Here is a 19,451-nt window from a genome sequence, read left to right on the forward strand (position 1 = left end):
TATTTTTGGACCGAAATATCAGCCGACGGGAGCGAAAGGGTTAAATTTACTTTTGTATAGCTAATAACGACTATTAATAATTATTATTTATTTGTATTATTTTACGAACAAATATTATGTAATTTATTTACACGGTTCGCACAGAGTTGTCGATGAAGAATTTAACGATTTTAAAGTTATTAAACGTTTTTACAAACATACTTGATGATATTATCATTTACGTATTACTAAATCAGATTCTTTGTCAGCCAAGTACAGTACATAAACTTCTGGTGCGTTCTTCAATTATACCAATACGTAGCATCAACTTAATGAATGCCCGTTGTTCATAAAGTATTCATTTTATTTTAAGGCTGATAATGATCAACTCAGTGACACAGACGGTGTATCTGTTGCAATACTGAAGTTCCCGAGATTAATTTACGGCTTGAATCTGGAAAATTTATAACGAGTCAATTCCGATGTTGTAGCAAATAATAGTATTAGAAGTTATTGCGGTTTAAAAAAACTCTTAATAGTATTTCTGTGACTAAATAAGAAAAACAATGAAACGCCGTGATCTGTGAATACACACAGAATGCGTTAGTGTACAACCGTTTAATTTTCCGTGATCGCATACAGTTAGTTAAAACGCATTGAAAGATTAATTGCTAAATTTTACACAAATTAAAATCATTATTAACTTCTCTTTTTCTTTGCATATGAATGAAATATAATTGATAGTACACAATAGTCTCAAAAAAAGTTGTATATATTTATACATGCGCGCGCACACACACACACACACACACACGCACTACAGATGGCTTTAATATCTTTAAGTAGTTTTTTATGAGCTAATTATACTTTAAAGATCAATAATAATATTGTTCGTAACACAGAAACAATACAGCCGGAATATACGTTAATATTATGGTAGTTATAATGTTTATTGAGTCGCTAATAATTATATTAGGTTTACTAATGATTCTCTCATATGTCTACCATAAACAATTTTAGTGTTGTTTGCATCAGAAAGGAGTCATAATCGTCTTATCGTCCTAATTAACAGTCCTAAACTGTTTAATATAATCTTACTTTTTCAGATACATTTAACAGAACCCTTAATCCTGTTATAGATTTTTATTATCGTTGTTTTGTATCGCTTCAAAATTATTATTCCTTAAGTCACAATAGAAAGAATGGTTAGGATATTTTTAATTAATAAATGCTATGTTATTTATATTATTGTATTATTTCCTATAATTAATTTATTATTATATTTGCTTTTTGGTCCTGTTGTAGACTTACATACAAACCTATGTTATCTATAGAAATTTCATTTCTTCATTACATTCTTCTTAAGTAAAATGAAGATAATGGCTTTAAATTTAACCAACCGTAAAGCCCAAAAAATACATGTATTAATTTTAATTCATAGAATTCGGTGAAAGGATAAGAAAAATCAAAAGTAAAAATAAGTTGTGATAATTATGAACGAGTCCTAATTATCAAAACTTTACATCAACCAAGAAAAAAGTTAATAGATTGTACAAAAAGAAATATTTTTATTAATAGTTCGATTAATTGCAATCGTAAAATGTCGGTGAATAAGATAATTCTGATACGTACTGTAACACGTACAGAAGCTTTCAGAAGAAGAAATAGACAACTCAGAAATCGACAATGAAATAAAAAAAAAAAATTAGAAGAAACAACAAAGGAATTTTTTTAAAAAATAATCCGTATAAAAACGTAGAAGGTACGGAGAATTAAAATCCTTACGCTTGGCCAGACAAAACGGTAGATCGGTTAGCGTTGCTGCAGGTTAAGCCATAAACAACTGCCGAGGAATAAAAACTGCCGAAGGAATGAATACTGCCGAGAACCGGTAAACTCAGGTTAGTATTGGAATCCTTTCTTTCTTTTTCCTGTTTAGCCTCCGGTAACTACCGTTTAGATAATACTTCAGAGGATGATAGGTATGAGTGTAAATGAAGTGTAGTCTGGTACAGTCTCAGTTCGACCATACCTGAGATGTGTAGTTAATTGAAATCCAACCACCAAAGAACACCGGTATCCACGATCTAGTATTCAAATCCGTGTAAAAATAGCTGGCTTTACTAGGACTTGAACGCTGGAACTCTCGACTTCCAAATCAGCTGATTTCGGAAGACGCGTTCACCATTAGACCAACCTGGTGGCTCAGGATTGGAATCCTAACTTAAGTTCACCCCCATTGAATTTTGGAAATGCATTCCATTTCAAAGGAGTTCCTGCCAGCAAAAACTCCTTCGGATTGGAATGCGTTCCCAAAATTCACATAAACCGTGAATATTAGTTTTCTATTTATTACCCGCCAGGCCATTAGGAAGAACCAGCAGCAAAGGACGTAAGTCCATATACTGTAAAAGGCAGCCCTATACTGTAGAGTATTGCACCCTCCTACATCCCTGCGTTCCGTTCCGTGAACTTCAGTTACACTATCGGTTCGTGCGAGATAAATACAAGGATACTGTGGGGAAGCATTCGTAGTGAGTGTGCAGAAACAAACGAAAGAAGAGTGCGTCATGAATTCCGTTTTGGGGTAGTGTTGTTTGCGGTTAATTACGAAAAGCTGTTCGGTGAATTCGTTGTGAACAGTGGACAAAGTGACATTATTCCTTTATAAAAATATAAGCTAGTTTTCTTTTGTAAACATTAAAGGTACATATTCTTATACAAAGAGAAGCGTTGATTTTGCGATCGGTATCTTGCTCGTTGAATCTCTTATTAATCTGTGTTAGCTATCGTAAGGTTTATAGTAAAGAAGGAATTGTATTTTGATACTTATAATGGACTTGTTATTTGTTTATTTTGGATGATTAAATTACGAATTAAGATAGTATGGGAAAATGAAGTGAAATTTTTTAGCGAATGAAAAAGGCCATGCGTGATTAGGATTCAAACGCAGGACGTCCGGATGAAAAGCCGAGACTGTATCACTTCACCAAGGAGATCGGTGATAAAGTCACCGATTTCCTTGGCGAAGTGGTAGATGGGGTTGGATCTCCTTGGCGAAGTGGTTGGATAAGTGATTTTTTAGAGTAAAAAAATTGTAACAATTTTTACATGTGCTATTCCTCAATATCCTTGTCAAACCGCGAACACGCAACAGTATTATAGCCGTACTAAAAAAAAAGGATACTGTAACGGAACCAGTTTAACGGTTCTCTTCCAGTTAAGAAGAAAGAAACAGAAAATAAGACAAAAAGAATCTAGAAGGAACTAAAATGCATTCCTTATTGAGAATAACGGGTCCGTTTAACAATTTTTTCTTTGTAATACAGAAAATGGCACCTCCAAAAGCTTCTGTTCGACAAAAAGGATTACCGGACATGAAAAAGAACTTATAGAAAAAACGTAAGGGCGCGGACAATGAAAATTATTACGCTTTAACAATTAAAAGGACGAGTCGGGTAATGGTTCTGCAAGGAGTTATAAAATACTGCCGGGGACCAGTAAACAGAGGCAGTCGTTTTGCGAGCCCAATTTCGGTACAATTGCGATAACAATAAACGTTTGATAACGAGTGAATAATACGTCTCGAATATTCCATTGTTACAGTGGTTGAATACAAGTTGTTCGGTAGTTAAAGTGAAACAGTAGTGAAAGTGACAGTATTATTTTCATTCATAAAGTGTAGGGTAATTCTCTTATAAACAGTAAAAGTAAATAATGCTCGTAAAAATTGATTTCTATGAACTTTAGACTTTTCAGTTGTTATCTTATTGTTAACGCTATATTAGTTTCGAGCGGTCATTAAAACGTTTTTAGTAAATTGGATTGTATTGTGGTTTTTATCATTTAATTGCATTAAATCGATTTTTGTCTTTTTATATGAATTCTCCCTCTATGAATCATGAGACCTTACCGATGTTGAGGAGGCTTGAGTGCTCAGTGACAGAGTAGCTGGACCGAAGGTGCGACCATATCGAAGAGGTATCTGTTGAGAGCCAGACTAAGGAATGATTCCTGAAAGAGGGCAGCAGCTCTTTCAGTAGTTCTTAAGGGCGTAGGTCAGGAGGACTTAAACGGCCATATCAGCATCACTCAATCTTCTGAGTACTGTGCAGCTAAAAGCAATGGAAAATTACAGCTGCTTTTTTCCCCAAAAAATATACGGCTCTGCATTTTTATGTAACAAAGATGGAGGCCCCATCCTTGGTAAAATATTTTGGAAGTAAACTAGTCCTCCGTTTTGATCTTCGGGTGGGGACTACTAAGGAAGGGGTAACCAGAAAATTAAAAAATAAAATTTTACGAGTCGGAACGTAGAATGTTAGAAATTTAAAAGAGGTCGGTAGGTTAGAAAACTTAAAGAGGGAAATGGATAGGTTAAATGTAGATATAGTAGGATTTAGCGAGGTTCGGTGGGAAAGAAGAAAACTACTTTTGGTCAGGTGATTTTAGAATAATTAACTCAGCTTCAAATAAACTGCAGGCAGGAGCAGGGTTCGTAATGAACAAGAAGAAAGGGAAGAGAGTAGAATATTTCAAAATACGTAGCTATATAATCATTGTAATAAGGAAAAAATCAAAACCTAAGCCGACAACGATTGTTAACTTCTACATGCCTACAAGTGCCCGTGAAGAAGATGAGATAGAGCGTGTATACGAAGAAATTAATGAAGCAATTAAATACATAAAAGGGGATGAAAATTTAATTACAGTTGGAGATTGGAATGCAAGCATTGGAAAAGGCAAGGAAGGAAATATTTTGGGTGAGTATGGGCTGGGCAGAATGAATGAAAGAGGGGACCGACTTATAGAATTTTGGACGAAGTATTATTTAGTAATTGCCAACACTCGTTGAAAAATCATAATAGAAGAATATACACATGAAAAAAGTCAGGTGATACTGCAAGGTATCAGATAGATTATATCATGGTTAAGCAAAGATTTAGAAATCAACTCGTTGACTGCAAAACTTACCCTGGAGCAGACATTGATAGCGGCCATAATTTGTTGATAATGAAATTGTTTACGCTCGTAAAATTCAAGTTATAATACTTAATATTATGTTCAATTTTTTTCCAAATTCGCATATTTTAAAATAATAATATGTTCCTTTTTTTACACGCTAAAACGTTCTTCGGTATTTGCACACTGGTTTTCAAATGTAAAATTTAACGGTTAGGTGCAGCGTCAAAAAAAACAGAATAAAATTTCATTAAACTTAATTTTAATTAAATAAAACAAATTTTAAGGGCCTTTTTTTTATAGAAAATAAAAACCATACTATTTGAGAATAGCGAAGAGATTTCATGTAATAAAGGATATGGAGAACCGAGTAGGTAAATTTCAGTAATCGCTAAAGTTTAACGGTCTGTTGCATTAAACGGTAAACATACTCCTGAAATGCTTAAGGAATCGCGATAAAATCGAAGTAAAAGTAAAACGTTTTATTGGAATTTGAATGTCTGTCTTAATAGTGTTTTTTGTTTGTTAGCGATTAGTGAATCAATTCACTAATCGGTAATAATTAATGATAATGTTACTTAGAAGTATCGTCCTGAGTAGTTTGGGTCAGGTAAACCACAGCGCCTTACTTTTAACCGTCTATCGAATACCCGTAAGTTAAAAATATGAGACGATTAAAGTCGCTTCTAAGATTAAAATTATTTCGTTCACAATATATCGTTAATTTTTTTTTTTTTTTGTTTCAGTTTTATGCGGTGTTGGAGTAGACGTGGCAGCTCATCAACACACAATCGGTATTTATTTTATGTAAGTGAAAACCAAAATGTATATCTCCAGAAAGATTTATGTAAGTATTGTCATATTATAAAAATCAGAACTACCGTTCACCCGGTTTCGTCCGTGTTCTCCAAAAGAGAGGGTGTTATTACATCGGATTTTTAGTTAAATCAAGCAAGCAACAGGTTTCCTAATTATCGGATCTGTAGAAGGAATAAATGAGACAAACCGACTGACAGATAGCTAGGCAACAAAAATTAATTTGTACAGTAAATTCAGTAAGGCATTCCTAAGAACTTACTTTTAAGTATTTATTTTCCCCAGTTACGACCCGATCGGCAAATGGAAAAGAATAGTATGTGCTTTTTTATCCGAAAAACGAAAAGATGTTAGCGTATGTTACACACCTAATTCTCGTGAATATTAGCGATAAGGCATCTATTAAACTACTCGGATAATACTTCAATTTAAACAAAGTATATATCTAAAAACGTATTTCACATCGTATGAGAAAGTGATATTAAGTATACGTAGAATTAAAACAGAAATGAACTACGGAAGACGCTATTTTTTCAAAATGAAAAATCGAAATATACATGAATATAATAAAAACATAGAAAGAAGATGAATCGCTTGTTTTTTTTTCTTAGAAATTGATTCTAAGAAAAAGAAAAATCATGTTTTTATAAGCAAAAATTAAATAATTCATAAAATCCTGCTTAGTATACGTAAAATACTTGTAGGTATTACGGATCTGGGAATCCATGTACAGAAATCATAATTATTACAGATTTCTCTCTTATTTTATTTCATATTAAATAATTTATTTTTATCGACAGTATTCTCTTCTAAATCGATATGTCTATAAATTTTATTAATATAATTAATACGGCAACCGATGTTACAGTTACGAAATATTCTAGACAAAACTTTTTCAAAAGTTACTTGCGTCGAAAAAAATTATAGTATTTTTTTCAAAATTACATTCAACCAAAAACCTGTCCTTGACTAAGAAGTCGGCTCTACCCTCCGCTTATTTTTCAAATTACCTACAATATTTTAATTTATTCGACCGGTATATTTCATTAAATACGTATAAACCGTTCAGGTGGGATGTCTAGACGGAAAGATAGATTTTCATTTATTTATATATGTATATATATACATTTTTTTCGTTTCTCCAATTTGAAACCAAATATGTTTTGATATGAACAAAGTCCCAAGGAAGAATCAGGGAGAGTTTTCCCTCTTGCTCCTCCATCTTCGTACGGATAACCTTCACCAATATCATGGACACCCCGCGTGTCCCTCCCGTTCGGCTGTAGGCCGAACGGGAGGTTAGTGCCCTCCCGTTCGGCCTACAGCCGAACGGGAGGGCACTAACTCAACTCTTACCCGGTTCCCAGTGTTTGCGGTCCAGTAATCTCTGGAGGTCCGGGATCAGTCTGCAGGCCCATCTTCATTCATCGATTGATCTCATTATATATAGGTATATATATACCGGTAAAAAAATGAAACAGAAAACACGTTAAAACGACGGATTATTACGAGAAATAAATCAATTTTAGCTAATTCTACGATAATGTCCTGGTTGTATTTATTTTAATTTTTGTTTTGTATTTGGTACCGGGCTTCTAAAACAATTTCATTAATACCGATCTGTTAGCGTTTGGGAGAACTTGTTATTCTTTATTCGTAAAGAAAATCGTAAAAATAAAAACAATTATAGCTTTTTATATAGATTGTTATTTAAAAAATCATTACTTACTCGTATTAATAAATTATTTTAAAACCGAGTATCGGATTAAAGTTACAATAACGGTAAATCTGGTCGGTTGATATGACAAGAAATTATGCACTACGATATGGCTAGAAACAGCAAATAACTTGTTCGGAATGTTTTCCTTTAGATAGGTGTATTTTGATCGACGGGTCAATAAATACCGATATATTTTAATTAAGGATTTTTTTTTCATACGTCAGGATTACGGATTTTAGTCGTTACTTTTTTTTTTACTTTAATCACAAGTATGAAATTATATTGTTTCGATCAGAAACAAAATGGGAAAAGTTTGGAAAATTAAACGGTAGATCTAACCGTGAAATAACTGACGTTAAAGTTTGATATCTATGTCTCTATTGTACATTAAAATGTAATCAGATGATTAATATCGGTTACGAGTTTCATATTAGATTATTAAAAAACTTTAATTCGAAATTATTTCGTCTACTTTCAACTACATCTCAATGAATCGATATGCCGTTGACCGAGTGCGCTGCCGAACTGCATCGGATTATTCTGAACATTTTTGTTTCGTTCGTATCTTTCCAAAAAAATAAAACTAACGTTTATTATCTAATAGTAATAACAATAATTTAAAACCGTTAACGAACGGCGACTAAGATTGATAATAACATCTAAAGAATACGTTAAAAAAATTGCAAACTTAAAATAGGAACAAAGAAAATTAACGAACTAAGCACATTAATACAAGTAAAGCCTTTATTTCGGACTTGCTGATCGGTTTCATACAAGTTACTATCGGCCAGTATTTGTGGTCTGTTTGCTCGCGTCAAAGATCTAAGAGTCGGTACCTACTTTACTTTCTTATTGTCAGTTCGCTGAACGAGTTTGGTCCGCCTGTAGCACACATATAAGTAACCTCAACTTCTGCTCGACTTGGTTCACAGCTTAGCATCTAAGGCCAGTAGTTGTGACAAAACTAAACAGCAACCTATTCGAGGTATCTTATTATGTAGTGAAACAGAATTTACTTAAGAAAATGTTGTTTATTGTATTAGAATTACATTATTAGAAAAAAATTATCTTAAAAACATAAATAATAACGTCTTCAAAAAAACACACTAAAAATTAATATTTTTTCAATGTTTCTTTAAGTTATAAGTTTTTGAAGTAGATATCGAATTAAATGTCCTTAAATTGTTGGTAGTTTAATTTAATTTAGCGTTAACTTCAAAGAGAGATTTAAAAAAAAAATCATCGACAAATTATTATTTTTTCAATTTAGTGTAATTGAAGAAGCCCTTCGCAAGAAACTCAAGGTAAGAATTACATTTTAATAAAAATTGAAAAAAGTAATGTAGATTAATGACAAGAAGAGACTGTTATACTGTCAGCTATGATTATTGTGAATGAATAAGGGAACATGCATTTTTTATTTTACTGTCTCGATAAAATTAAGGAAATTATAAAGCCATTAAGTGACTACTAACGAGCGCGCACTAAGGTTCTTTGTAATAAGGGTATATATGTAGGGTAATTATTCTTGTACGCTACTGGTTTTCTACTAATTCTAACTAATTTTCTTCAGTCTTTTAAGTGGAAATACAATACTTATCGGAAAATTAATATTGCATTATAGAGTATAATAATGTAATAAAAGTCATGACGACGAAAACTTTAAAAAAACCTTCAAACCGCTTGTATACATAACGAATCTTTAAATAAAAAAGATTTTCCGCTCGTTTCAGTTTTTTGAAAATCTTACAAGGAATCACCCGAGAACTTTCTTTCTAAAATTAAAAAAAAAAAGTCATCGATATCGGTCCATTTGGTGAAGCGTAAGACCGGGAGAAACATAAAACAGCTTTTTTTAAATACATATAAATTTATTTTTTAAGTTTTTTCAAATTTAAAATCGTACAAAAAATTGATTTCAATGAATTTTTATATGAGTCTAAGCTAGGACTCATAGAAAAATTCACGATCGCATTTCATTTTCATCTTAATTTTAATTTTTTTAACTTTTAGTAATTATGAATATTTGTCCCGGCAACTGATGAGTAATGTAAAGTTTTCTGAACTAAAAATCTTTCTCTTCTGTTTTTAACCGTATGGCTGATAATCATAATTAAGATTTCTGAAGTTAAATGAAAATATTTGTGAATACAGCGGTCATTTTTTTCTTAAAAAAATGTTGCCTTACTAATCTATGGAATATTTCACTATTATGCAAAGAGAAAAAACGTATTTTTCGTTTGGTCCCGATAACTGCGAAAACTGATTCGACTACAGAATTTTAACTGTAGCTATTTAATTACCCCCCGGATGTTTACCTCCTTTCAAACCTCATCGATCTCACTACTATACAAATCGTAAATAAATAAAAAAGTTTATAGAGTGAAACATAAAACCGGGAACTATTGAACTGCTTCTTTGCACCTTCCAAACTGTCGTTGGTTTTGTAAAACATTTTTATGGCACGCTGTTTTCAGTTCCACCGCTTCATGATGACTGAGCGGCAAGGTAGCTTTTCCATAAAACAGAGCTGCCAACTGTGCATGGCTGCCAACATGCATTTCAAAAGTTTTTTTTTGTGTCACTTGTATAAATAAGTAATCTAGAACTTTTTTACCAAATTTATTGTCTTTTCTCTACATCAACTGCTTCAGAAAGTTATTAAGCGATCTACTAAATTTAATATCATTGTCTATAAAAGATCAATTTGATTATCGTAATTTTTTTTTCTTTTGCTTCAGTCATTTGACTGGTTTGATGCAGCTCTCCAAGATTCCCTATCTAGTGCTAGTCGTTTCATTTCAGTATACTCTCTACATCCTACATCCCTAACAATTTGTTTTACATATTCCAAACGTGGCCTGCCTACACAATTTTTTCCTTCTACCTGTCCTTCCAATATTAAAGCGACTATTCCAGGATGCCTTAGTATGTGGCCTATAAGTCTGTCTCTTCTTTTAACTATATTTTTCCAAATGCTTCTTTCTTCATCTATTTGTCGCAATACCTCTTCATTTGTCACTTTATCCACCCGTCTGATTTTTAACATTCTCCTATAGCACCGCATTTCAAAAGCTTCTTATCTTTTCTTCTCAGATACTCCGATCGTCCAAGTTTCACTTCCATATAAAGCGACACTCAAACATATACTTTCAAAAATATTTTCCTGACATTTAAATTAATTTTTGATGTAAACAAATTATATTTCTGACTGAAGGCACGTTTCGCTTGTGCTATTCGGCATTTTATATCGCTCCTGCTTCGTCCATCTTTAGTAATTCTTCTTCCCAAATAACAAAATTCTTCTACCTCCGTAATCTTTTCTCTTCCTATTTTCACATTCAGTGGTCCATCTTCGTTATTTCTACTACATTTCATTACTTTCGTTTTGTTCTTGTATATTTTCATGGGGTAGTTCTTGCGTAGGACTTCATCCATGCCGTTCATTGTTCCTTCTAAATCCTTTTTACTCAGCTAGAATTACTATATCATCAGCAAATTGCAGCATCTTGATCTTTTCATCTTGTACCGTTACTCCGGATCTAAATTGTTTAACATCATTAACTGATAGTTCTATATAAAGATTAAAAAGTAACGGGGATAGGGCACATCCTTGTCGGACTCTCTTTCTTATTACGGTTTCTTTCTTATGTTCTTCAATTATTACTGTTCCTGTAAGTATTAGCAATCGTTTTTCTATCTCTGTATTTGAACCCTATTTTTTAAAATGCTGAATATTTTATTCCAGTCTACGTTATCGAATGCCTTTTAAAGGTCTATAAATGCCAAGTATGTCGGTTTGTTTTTCTTTAATCCTCCTTCTACTATTAATCTGACGCCTGAAATTGGTTTCCTTGTCGCTATACTTTTTCTGAAACCTAATCGGTCGTCTCCTAACACTTCCTCCACTCTCCTCTCGGTTGTTCTGTACAGAATTCTAGTTAAAATTTTTGATGGATGGCTAGTTAAGCTAATTGTTCTGTATTCTTCACATTTCTCTGCTCCTGCTTTCTTTGGTATCATGACTATAACATCCTCTTTGAAGTCTGACGGAACTTCCCCTTTTTCATAAATATTACACATCAGTTTGTATAATCTATCAATCGCTTCCTCACCAGCATTGCGCAGTAATTCTACAGGCATTCCGTTTATTCCAGGAGCCTTTCTGCCATTCAGATCGTTTAATGCTCTCTTAAATTCAGATCCCAGTATTGTTCTCCCCTTTCATCCCCTTCGACTTCCTCTTCTTCCGCTATAATACCATTTTATAATTCATCGTGATATACGCAAAAACAAATTCGTTTGATAATAAAATTAAAGGGATTGACGACTTACATATTTAAAGAAGTTTTGATGGTTTTAGGAATATTGAGTTTAGATTTCAATATTGACTTTTTCAAAACGTTATTACGTGTTTTACTACATCTAATGTCATTGTTTAATATAGCGGATATCTACGAGAACATATCCTTACGCGAGCAAAGTAGCACTCCGGAAATTTGTTATGTACTGAACTATCAGGGAAAGCGACATACATATAATTGATATAGATTCGGCTTTCAGTTTGGTATTAATATTTTCATAACAGAATTTTCATATCAGAAGTAAATCAAACCGGTGTAATCAAATAAAGAAAAATTATATTCGGTTAGATTAAACTTGGTTTAAACTTCTGTGCTACCTGTATCTGTTAAACGTAGGTTAATCTATATATATATATATATATATATATATATATATATAGTAGTTCATGAGTTAGTTTTAATTCTTGTTTTCCTTCTCGAAATCATTTATTACCAGATTATAATAATAAACATGATATCCGGCCTTCAGTGTACATAATGGTAGAACGCACTCGATTATCGCATTACACCTTTCCACTGGCGCTGAAAAAAAAACAGCTTTATCCGCGTTTCTGCACTACTCAATCATACTGACGGATTCATCAGACTTGTCAAAATAATTTTCTATAGATATTTTTACAGTAAACGTACATTATTTTATTTTGTAACTTTCAAAGCTTTTTTGGAGAAATAAATAAAAACTTATCAGAATAATTTCATAATTTCCTTTTTGCGTTTAAAAGCAGTGTTTTCTGAAGAAAAAAAATTATTATCTTTAAGTTTTGACTTTTATTTTATAGTTTATGATATTCCGGAAAAGCGATTGCATTAATAAAATAACAGAATAAAAGACCAGATAAGAAGTATGAACATGCTGAGTGAGAATAATGGATATAATAAATAATAACCAGGATTTCGTTACAATAAAATGGAATAACACTTCGTACGTATAGTTTTCTTGTTCTCTTTTTTAATGGAGGGAGTTACTACCCCTACTACTTATACAAATAAATTCTCATTCACGGAAAATTGAGCAAAGTAGTAAGATTAATAGCCGTATACAAGTTTTAATAAATAATTGGCGGGTAATTTATTTAAAGTGAACGTTATTTGTGAAAAAACTGCAAAAAAATTAGATGTTTGATTTGACCTGAATAGGCTATTTGTTAATTTTCTGTTTATTATTTTATACTGTCAGAAGATGAAAAACTGTAAATTTATTTCAATAAAACCTTTAGTAAATTATTTAAGTAGTCTCGTTTTAACTTTATATCCTACGTTCTATTCAGTTTCAATCGATGAGATTATAAGAAAAAATGTAATTATTTTTTCTATATATTCGTATCCGAATTTTTACTAAAAGCAATCAAATACAAAATCGAAAAAAATGCGTAAAAAATGTATTTTCTAATTTTTTATTTCTTTGAAATCTGCGCAAAACGAAAATTACGGACCGTTAGTTTATTTTTGATTTGGCACTGATTTTAAATTGTTGAAATTTAATTAATAATTGTCAAATGTCGTATATTACTTTTCACAATTTCATTAGATTTGTAAGTTAATTTTATTAAAATATTTTCAGATATGACCAAACCTAAAAAAAAAATACTATCGGTACGAAAACGATTAGTTGCAATAAATTAAAAAAAATCAAGAAATATACTTCTTAAAATTTCAGAAAACAAATTTATAGAAACGGTAAAACGAGACAATTGTTGAACACGAATCATGAATCTTCTTAGTAGAGTTATTACTACTACTTTTCCGATCGCTTGCGACACTTCTGGACATGTAAAACTCCGTATAGGGTAGACATAGAGGAATCGGGCTCTCCGAGAAGTCATAAATATCTCCATCAACTACTTCCTACATCTTCTTCGGCCGAAAGATCTCGGTTAGATGTTCAGCAAATAGTTCTGCCTTCTGACCGTCACTATGAACCCATCCGGTCGGCGTCAGGGAAAAGGTGGAAATAAGAGTAGAGGCTGAAGAAGTCTCCTCCTGACATCGCACAACAAATGGTCATTTCTACTTGAAGGCGAAATACTTACTAAGTAACATTCGAACGTCTCGTTCTTGATAATTATTATCATCTATTTTAGGTTACGAGAACAAATATTCTTAGGTGTCCTATCTTTAGACCTCCTATAATATTCATCTTTTCCGAAATTTTCTTTTAGTGACAATAAGATTCATTACTTCTCTTGGATAGTTTCGGTTTACTTGGCATTTCTCCCGCCACCACCCGATTCGGTCGCCCTAAAGCATAAGACTGAATGTCCGTGCCACAAACGGCTACTGATCGTCGAACAGTTTAGCGACCGGTATCCTAACATAGCTCCTAGAGCTCACCTAACAGCGTGAGCGGACTAAGCGTGGTGCCATACGACATCGGCTTACGTATCCCAACCGCTCACTTGTCTTATTTTGCTAAATCGGGTAGACGCACCCCGTCAACTACTAAAAATATATATGACATATAATAACATTTATTTCGTTTAGGCAGCAATTCGCTGCTACGCCTAGGTCTCTGAATGCCAGCAAGGCATTCCTAATTCTCTTGGATAGTGGCCTTTCCGACCCTCATGCTTCCCCTCGGGAGTCGAACGCCAAGCTGCCTCCTGCATAATCAAGGTCAGTCGCCGGGTCCCATTATCATGTCATTTGGGCATTTCAAAGTAACTACTGTAGGCAGCCTGATTTCCACGCATCTTCGATACGATTCCCAGCCTGTGTAGTTATAACGGTGTACTGGGGATTCCTTCTATTTTATAATCATGATGCTAACGGGTCAAAAGAACCGGCGAATGATCCGATGAGGAATCAAATTATTCTCAACATCGGTGTAAGAAAGAGAAACTCCCGAGACGATCTAAAAATCAGATAAGTCAAGATGCGACTTCATTACATCTATAGGTCAGTCTATAGGTCAGGTTGCAGTCTAGAAATTATATTCAGCCGCAGGTTGTCGATACTATACTTCAAGGCTCTCCTTCGAGTCGTTATGAGCTGAGATCCCTAGAGTACATGCTTTGCGTTCTAGTAATCCTCCGCGATAAAACGGCGACCCAGGATGTTGAAGAATTCCGAAAACAGTCATCTATATCCCATGACCTGGAGGACAATAAACTGCAGATAAAACGATCGGTCCAAGCCAGTCCAATATTTGAACTAAGGTCGCTTGAATACGGTCCGTGCTAAAACGTAGAAGCAGGTGATGCCTTAAAGTATTCTTAATCAAAACCGCAGTAGCTTGCATGTTCTCTATCATCCTGGTGGTTAGTAGTACGGAATGTGATGCAAAGTTGGCGGGAGTTTATTACTCCCTACTTATCGCAGAACCTGGACAGAGTCCCTTGCTGCTGGATGATTCTAATCGGGCTTGTTTATTAAAAGGGTTATTTTTAAATGGCGGGTCTAGTTTTTAAGTTTTGTTTATTTTTAGTGATTTTAAGACGGATTTAGTTGCATTCCAATCCGTTGTTGAACCGGCGTTATCGAACCCATTTTACGGGCCGACCGCGGAAGGCTAGGCTTATGAAGCCTGTCCTCCCGACGCAATTCCCGTTCAGACCGTCTACTGAAGTCCTTTCGGTGCTAACGCTTAATAGGCTAGCAGGAATACGCCACAACGGGGCACTAATTATAAGGAGGGAGCAATGCGACCCCTACTCCGGAGGAGTCGCAATTGCTGGTTTATTTTTATCTAACTAGTAAGTTTTAGAAAGAAAAGGTTGTGTAGAAGTTCTTCATCCACTTCTGTTATGGCTGCCTTCCAGGACGCATCTCTGCTGGGCTGTGTTCCGGACTCCAGTCCGTGATGTTGGGGCGAGTAGAGGGTCTTCCTTCTTCTTCATCTTCTTCTTCTCCCTGTTCTTCTTCCGATGACCTCTTCGTTCTTCTTTGGCCTGCACTTTCCGAGAATTGGTAGTAACCGAAGTTACATACCACTAACCTTAAAATTCCCGAGGCCCCGAGGGGCTGAACGGGGGAAAGTGCAGGTTTCTTCGTTCTTCCGTGCTGTCAGTGGCTGCTGGGCTGATGGCTGCTGGGCTCGTTCCCTCTTTCTTCTTTCTTGAAAGGAAAGGAAATAGGGAACATACAAAATGGTGATACCTATTCGCGATCGCGGTTTTGGGGCGGCGGTTTTCTCAGAAGAAGTAAACAGAAATTATTCACTCTACGTAATTATTAACCTTCAGACACACGTGTGTCCGGGAAGGGGTTGGGGGACCGCGTGGCCGCAGTGAAGAAACCATTTCTATGTTTTTGTGGTGGCTCTTGGTATCTGCAACAAAAGAAACAGAACACATACGCACACAAAAAAAATTTAACTTTTATTTTATTTATGGTGACAGGATGAAAGGAAGGAAGGCCGTTTCCCAAGACGGCACGACAAGTCGTTCCACATCCACGTTTCTCCCGTTTCTGAAACAAGAGAAACAAAACTCACGCGGGAAAAAAAAAAAGGTGACGACCGCGTTTTTGTTTTGACTACGACTTACCGTTTTGATGTCTTGAGACCGTGTCACTCGCGAAAAATTAAACACTCGCGACCCCGGAAACGCCTCTGACGCGCTATTCCGTTTATGGCTCATGCGATATGGAGGCCCCTAAGCCTGGTTTGTCGATTCTCGGCTCCCGCACCGCACCCTCACGGTGGTTCGTCCAGTACGGCGTGAGGCCGCTTCCTTACAACTGTCGGGATTGGGTCCTCTCGGCAGATGTCCCGAAGATGACTGTGTTCGGATACAGCCGCTCTCCGGAACAATCTGCGCGCCTGCGCCACCCCCACCTCGGACATGGATTGAAATCTCGCATCAGATCGGAGAGTGGCGTTCCTGACGAACCACGGACCTCCAAAGATCGTCCGCAACGCGATGTTTTGGACGGCCTCGATCTTCTTTTGAAGCGAGGAGCTCAACACTGCCCCCCATGCCGGGTAAGCGTATGTCAGAATCGGCAGTACGTACAGCCGAAAAATGAGTAGCTTAGTTGCCAGCGGGTACGGGCTGGCACTGTTCAGCACTGGGTATAGCGAGGCTCTGGCGGCCTTAGCCCTCCGGGTCGCATAATTTACATGTTCGCCGAAGGTACACCATGTTCGCCTGTCCAACACCACCCCCAGGTAGGTTAGTAGTATAGATCATGTAACCTCTAACACAAAAATAGTTCGGAAGTACGTTTCGGAAAAAAGTATGATGACTAAAATTTCCGAAACTGTCATCGCCTCCGATTCCTCCCTTCGACTCACTAGGCCGTTGACGTTCGAGATGATAATTCTTAAAGACCTCGCCATTAACAAATCTTGGTAGAAACTTTCGTCAGTAGGCTATTAGATTACTAATTTATTGTACCAAGAATTCATTCTTAGTGTTCGTTGTCTATTTTATCTGTAAGATTAACATTTGGTTGTTTTGTTTGTTATTATTCGCACACTGTAATCAGGTTTATCTACAACCGTCCCAAATATATCATACAGCTTTAATACGTCGGTTATTTCGTAAAGGATTATTGACGGATAATCGTCAGGTCGGTTTGTCCGCTATCTTCCAGTGGAAGGTGAACTGATTCGATAGAGGAATTTATTCATAGTGGGAGCATACGACACTTTCGTTTCGCGTAGGATCGGGATAGTCTGCCGTGGAACTAAAATTTCCTTTCAAAAGGAAATTAAAAAAAAAATATTTTTGTAATTCTTTAAAAAACGGAAATAAAATAATAATTAAATATTTATATTTTTCTAATATTATTCGTATTTATTTTCTTTTTTAAATATGATTTTACGTTTACCATTTTTTTTATTGCTATATTTGATTAAGTTTATAATATTCTATTTGTAAAGAGAATTTTAAAGCGTTCCACTTGTACCGAGGTTATTGTATTTTGTTTTCTTATATAACTCTTCATTGACCTTTTTTATCTTATTCGCGCAAAGAAAAGAAATTGTTTCCGTTTTATACATTCTACATATACGGTTGCCAAACCAGCTGTCAGTGTTCTTCTATAGCTATGAGATGTATTGAAACTAGAAACTTAATGCATAAAAGATTCTTCTTTCTTCGTTTTCGCGTGAATTTCCACTCGCTGCATTTCAACTCTACCGTATAATAATATCTGAGAAAATATATATATATTTCTTATTTTGTTATGATATTGTAATCGCCGTAAGTAATAATACTGACATCAATAATTATGATATACGTATTTTCTATTCACAATCACGTTATAAATTTATGTGAATTTTTTCTGATTTTTAAGTAATTAATTATTAATGATAATTGAATTCTAGTTTTATACGTATTTTCTAAGTAAAGGAAGGTAATGTTTTGGCGATTGTTTTTCTTGTTTTTATGTATTAGTCAGAGTTGAAAAGAAGGAAGGAGATGTTATTTCTATAGAAAAGCTCGAATTAGAACTGAAGTAGACTATTTCTGTTCACTGAGAACTGATCTACATACTAATGAAATTAAAGAAAAAAAATATTTTTAACTGGATCTAAATGCTTATTTTACCGGTATACGTGTAATTCCGAAGCATTTCTTCTAAAGTATATATATTATTCTTAAATACATACTAATCAGTTTTTTGTAACTGGTTCACATATAAAAATCGCTCGATCAACGAATTTAAATAACTTAATGCTTTATTTTCTGGAAACAGAAATAAAATTATGACATGTAAAATGTTTTTCCTACTTTAACATTTTTTTATAAAAGATTACATAATTAAAATCTTTTTTTAATGAATATTTTCTTTTTTTTCGAATTAATTTAATATTTCTATCAATATTTATTGAGCTATGCGATAAATTTTATACGCCTAGAATAACTCGAAGATGAGTAAAATTCCATTAAAAAATAAATAAAATCTTTCTTTCTCTCCGCAAAAAAACCTCCCCTCCAAACATACATTTATGAAACTGCTAGCAGTTTTGAGACAATTCCAAGTATTTAAAATAAACGTGCTAATTTGTTTCTCATATAAACTGAATAAAAATAATTTTGTAATAAAATAATCTATTCGGAATCTTTCCGTGTATTATTCTGGTTTTATAATTAACCTTCTGTTTATATATTTTATTTAATACCCTATCTAACAAAAAATCAAAAAATGGTATTGACTTTTAAAAAATACTTTGAAAATTACTATTTTTAACAGACTTCAAAAAAAAGTAGGAGGTTCTCAATTTGACTAATCTATTTTTATTTTATTTTTTTGGCGATGTTCACATCTAATTTTGTAACGGTTAAACAAATATTTGAGCTTTTTTGGATTCCTGGTAGTCCTATATATATTTTTCAACAAAATCAGTTCAGATTTTTTTTTAGAAATTTAGGAAGAACAGAAAAAATTTGTTGAAAGTTCTGATCACCGAGTTCGAAGCTTGTGCTTATGCGTAGGTTAATATCCTGTTACCACATATATACCTAATTTAATATCGGCGTGCGATAACGGTAACAACGATGTGAGCTGGCGCACAATATACGGACGCGCTGATACAAGCATCACTCCCACCGCGAAGTTCTCCCACCATAGCGGCGCTGCAGCCCCACCACTCTCAACCTCCAATCAAAGAGCGTACACGAGAGTGAATTTTCAATTCATCGTCGACCGCCACCGGGAGAAGA

The 19,451-nt window shown here is 34.4% G+C and overlaps 1 protein-coding gene across 2 annotated transcripts in view; it reads left to right on the forward strand.

Annotated features, from left to right (window-relative positions):
- LOC142322469 (uncharacterized) overlaps window positions 1-19,451 on the forward strand; it is a 343,373-nt gene that overhangs the window by 292,566 nt on the left and 31,356 nt on the right. For both annotated transcript variants that reach the window (XM_075361584.1, XM_075361586.1), the window contains exon 2: window positions 5,688-5,748. In XM_075361584.1, the coding sequence (XP_075217699.1) occupies window positions 5,688-5,748 (61 nt within the window). The remainder of the gene's footprint in view (window positions 1-5,687; window positions 5,749-19,451) is intronic.

Source organism: Lycorma delicatula, chromosome 3 (genome assembly GCF_047948215.1).
Source record: "Lycorma delicatula isolate Av1 chromosome 3, ASM4794821v1, whole genome shotgun sequence".
Lineage (NCBI taxonomy): Eukaryota > Metazoa > Arthropoda > Insecta > Hemiptera > Fulgoridae > Lycorma > Lycorma delicatula.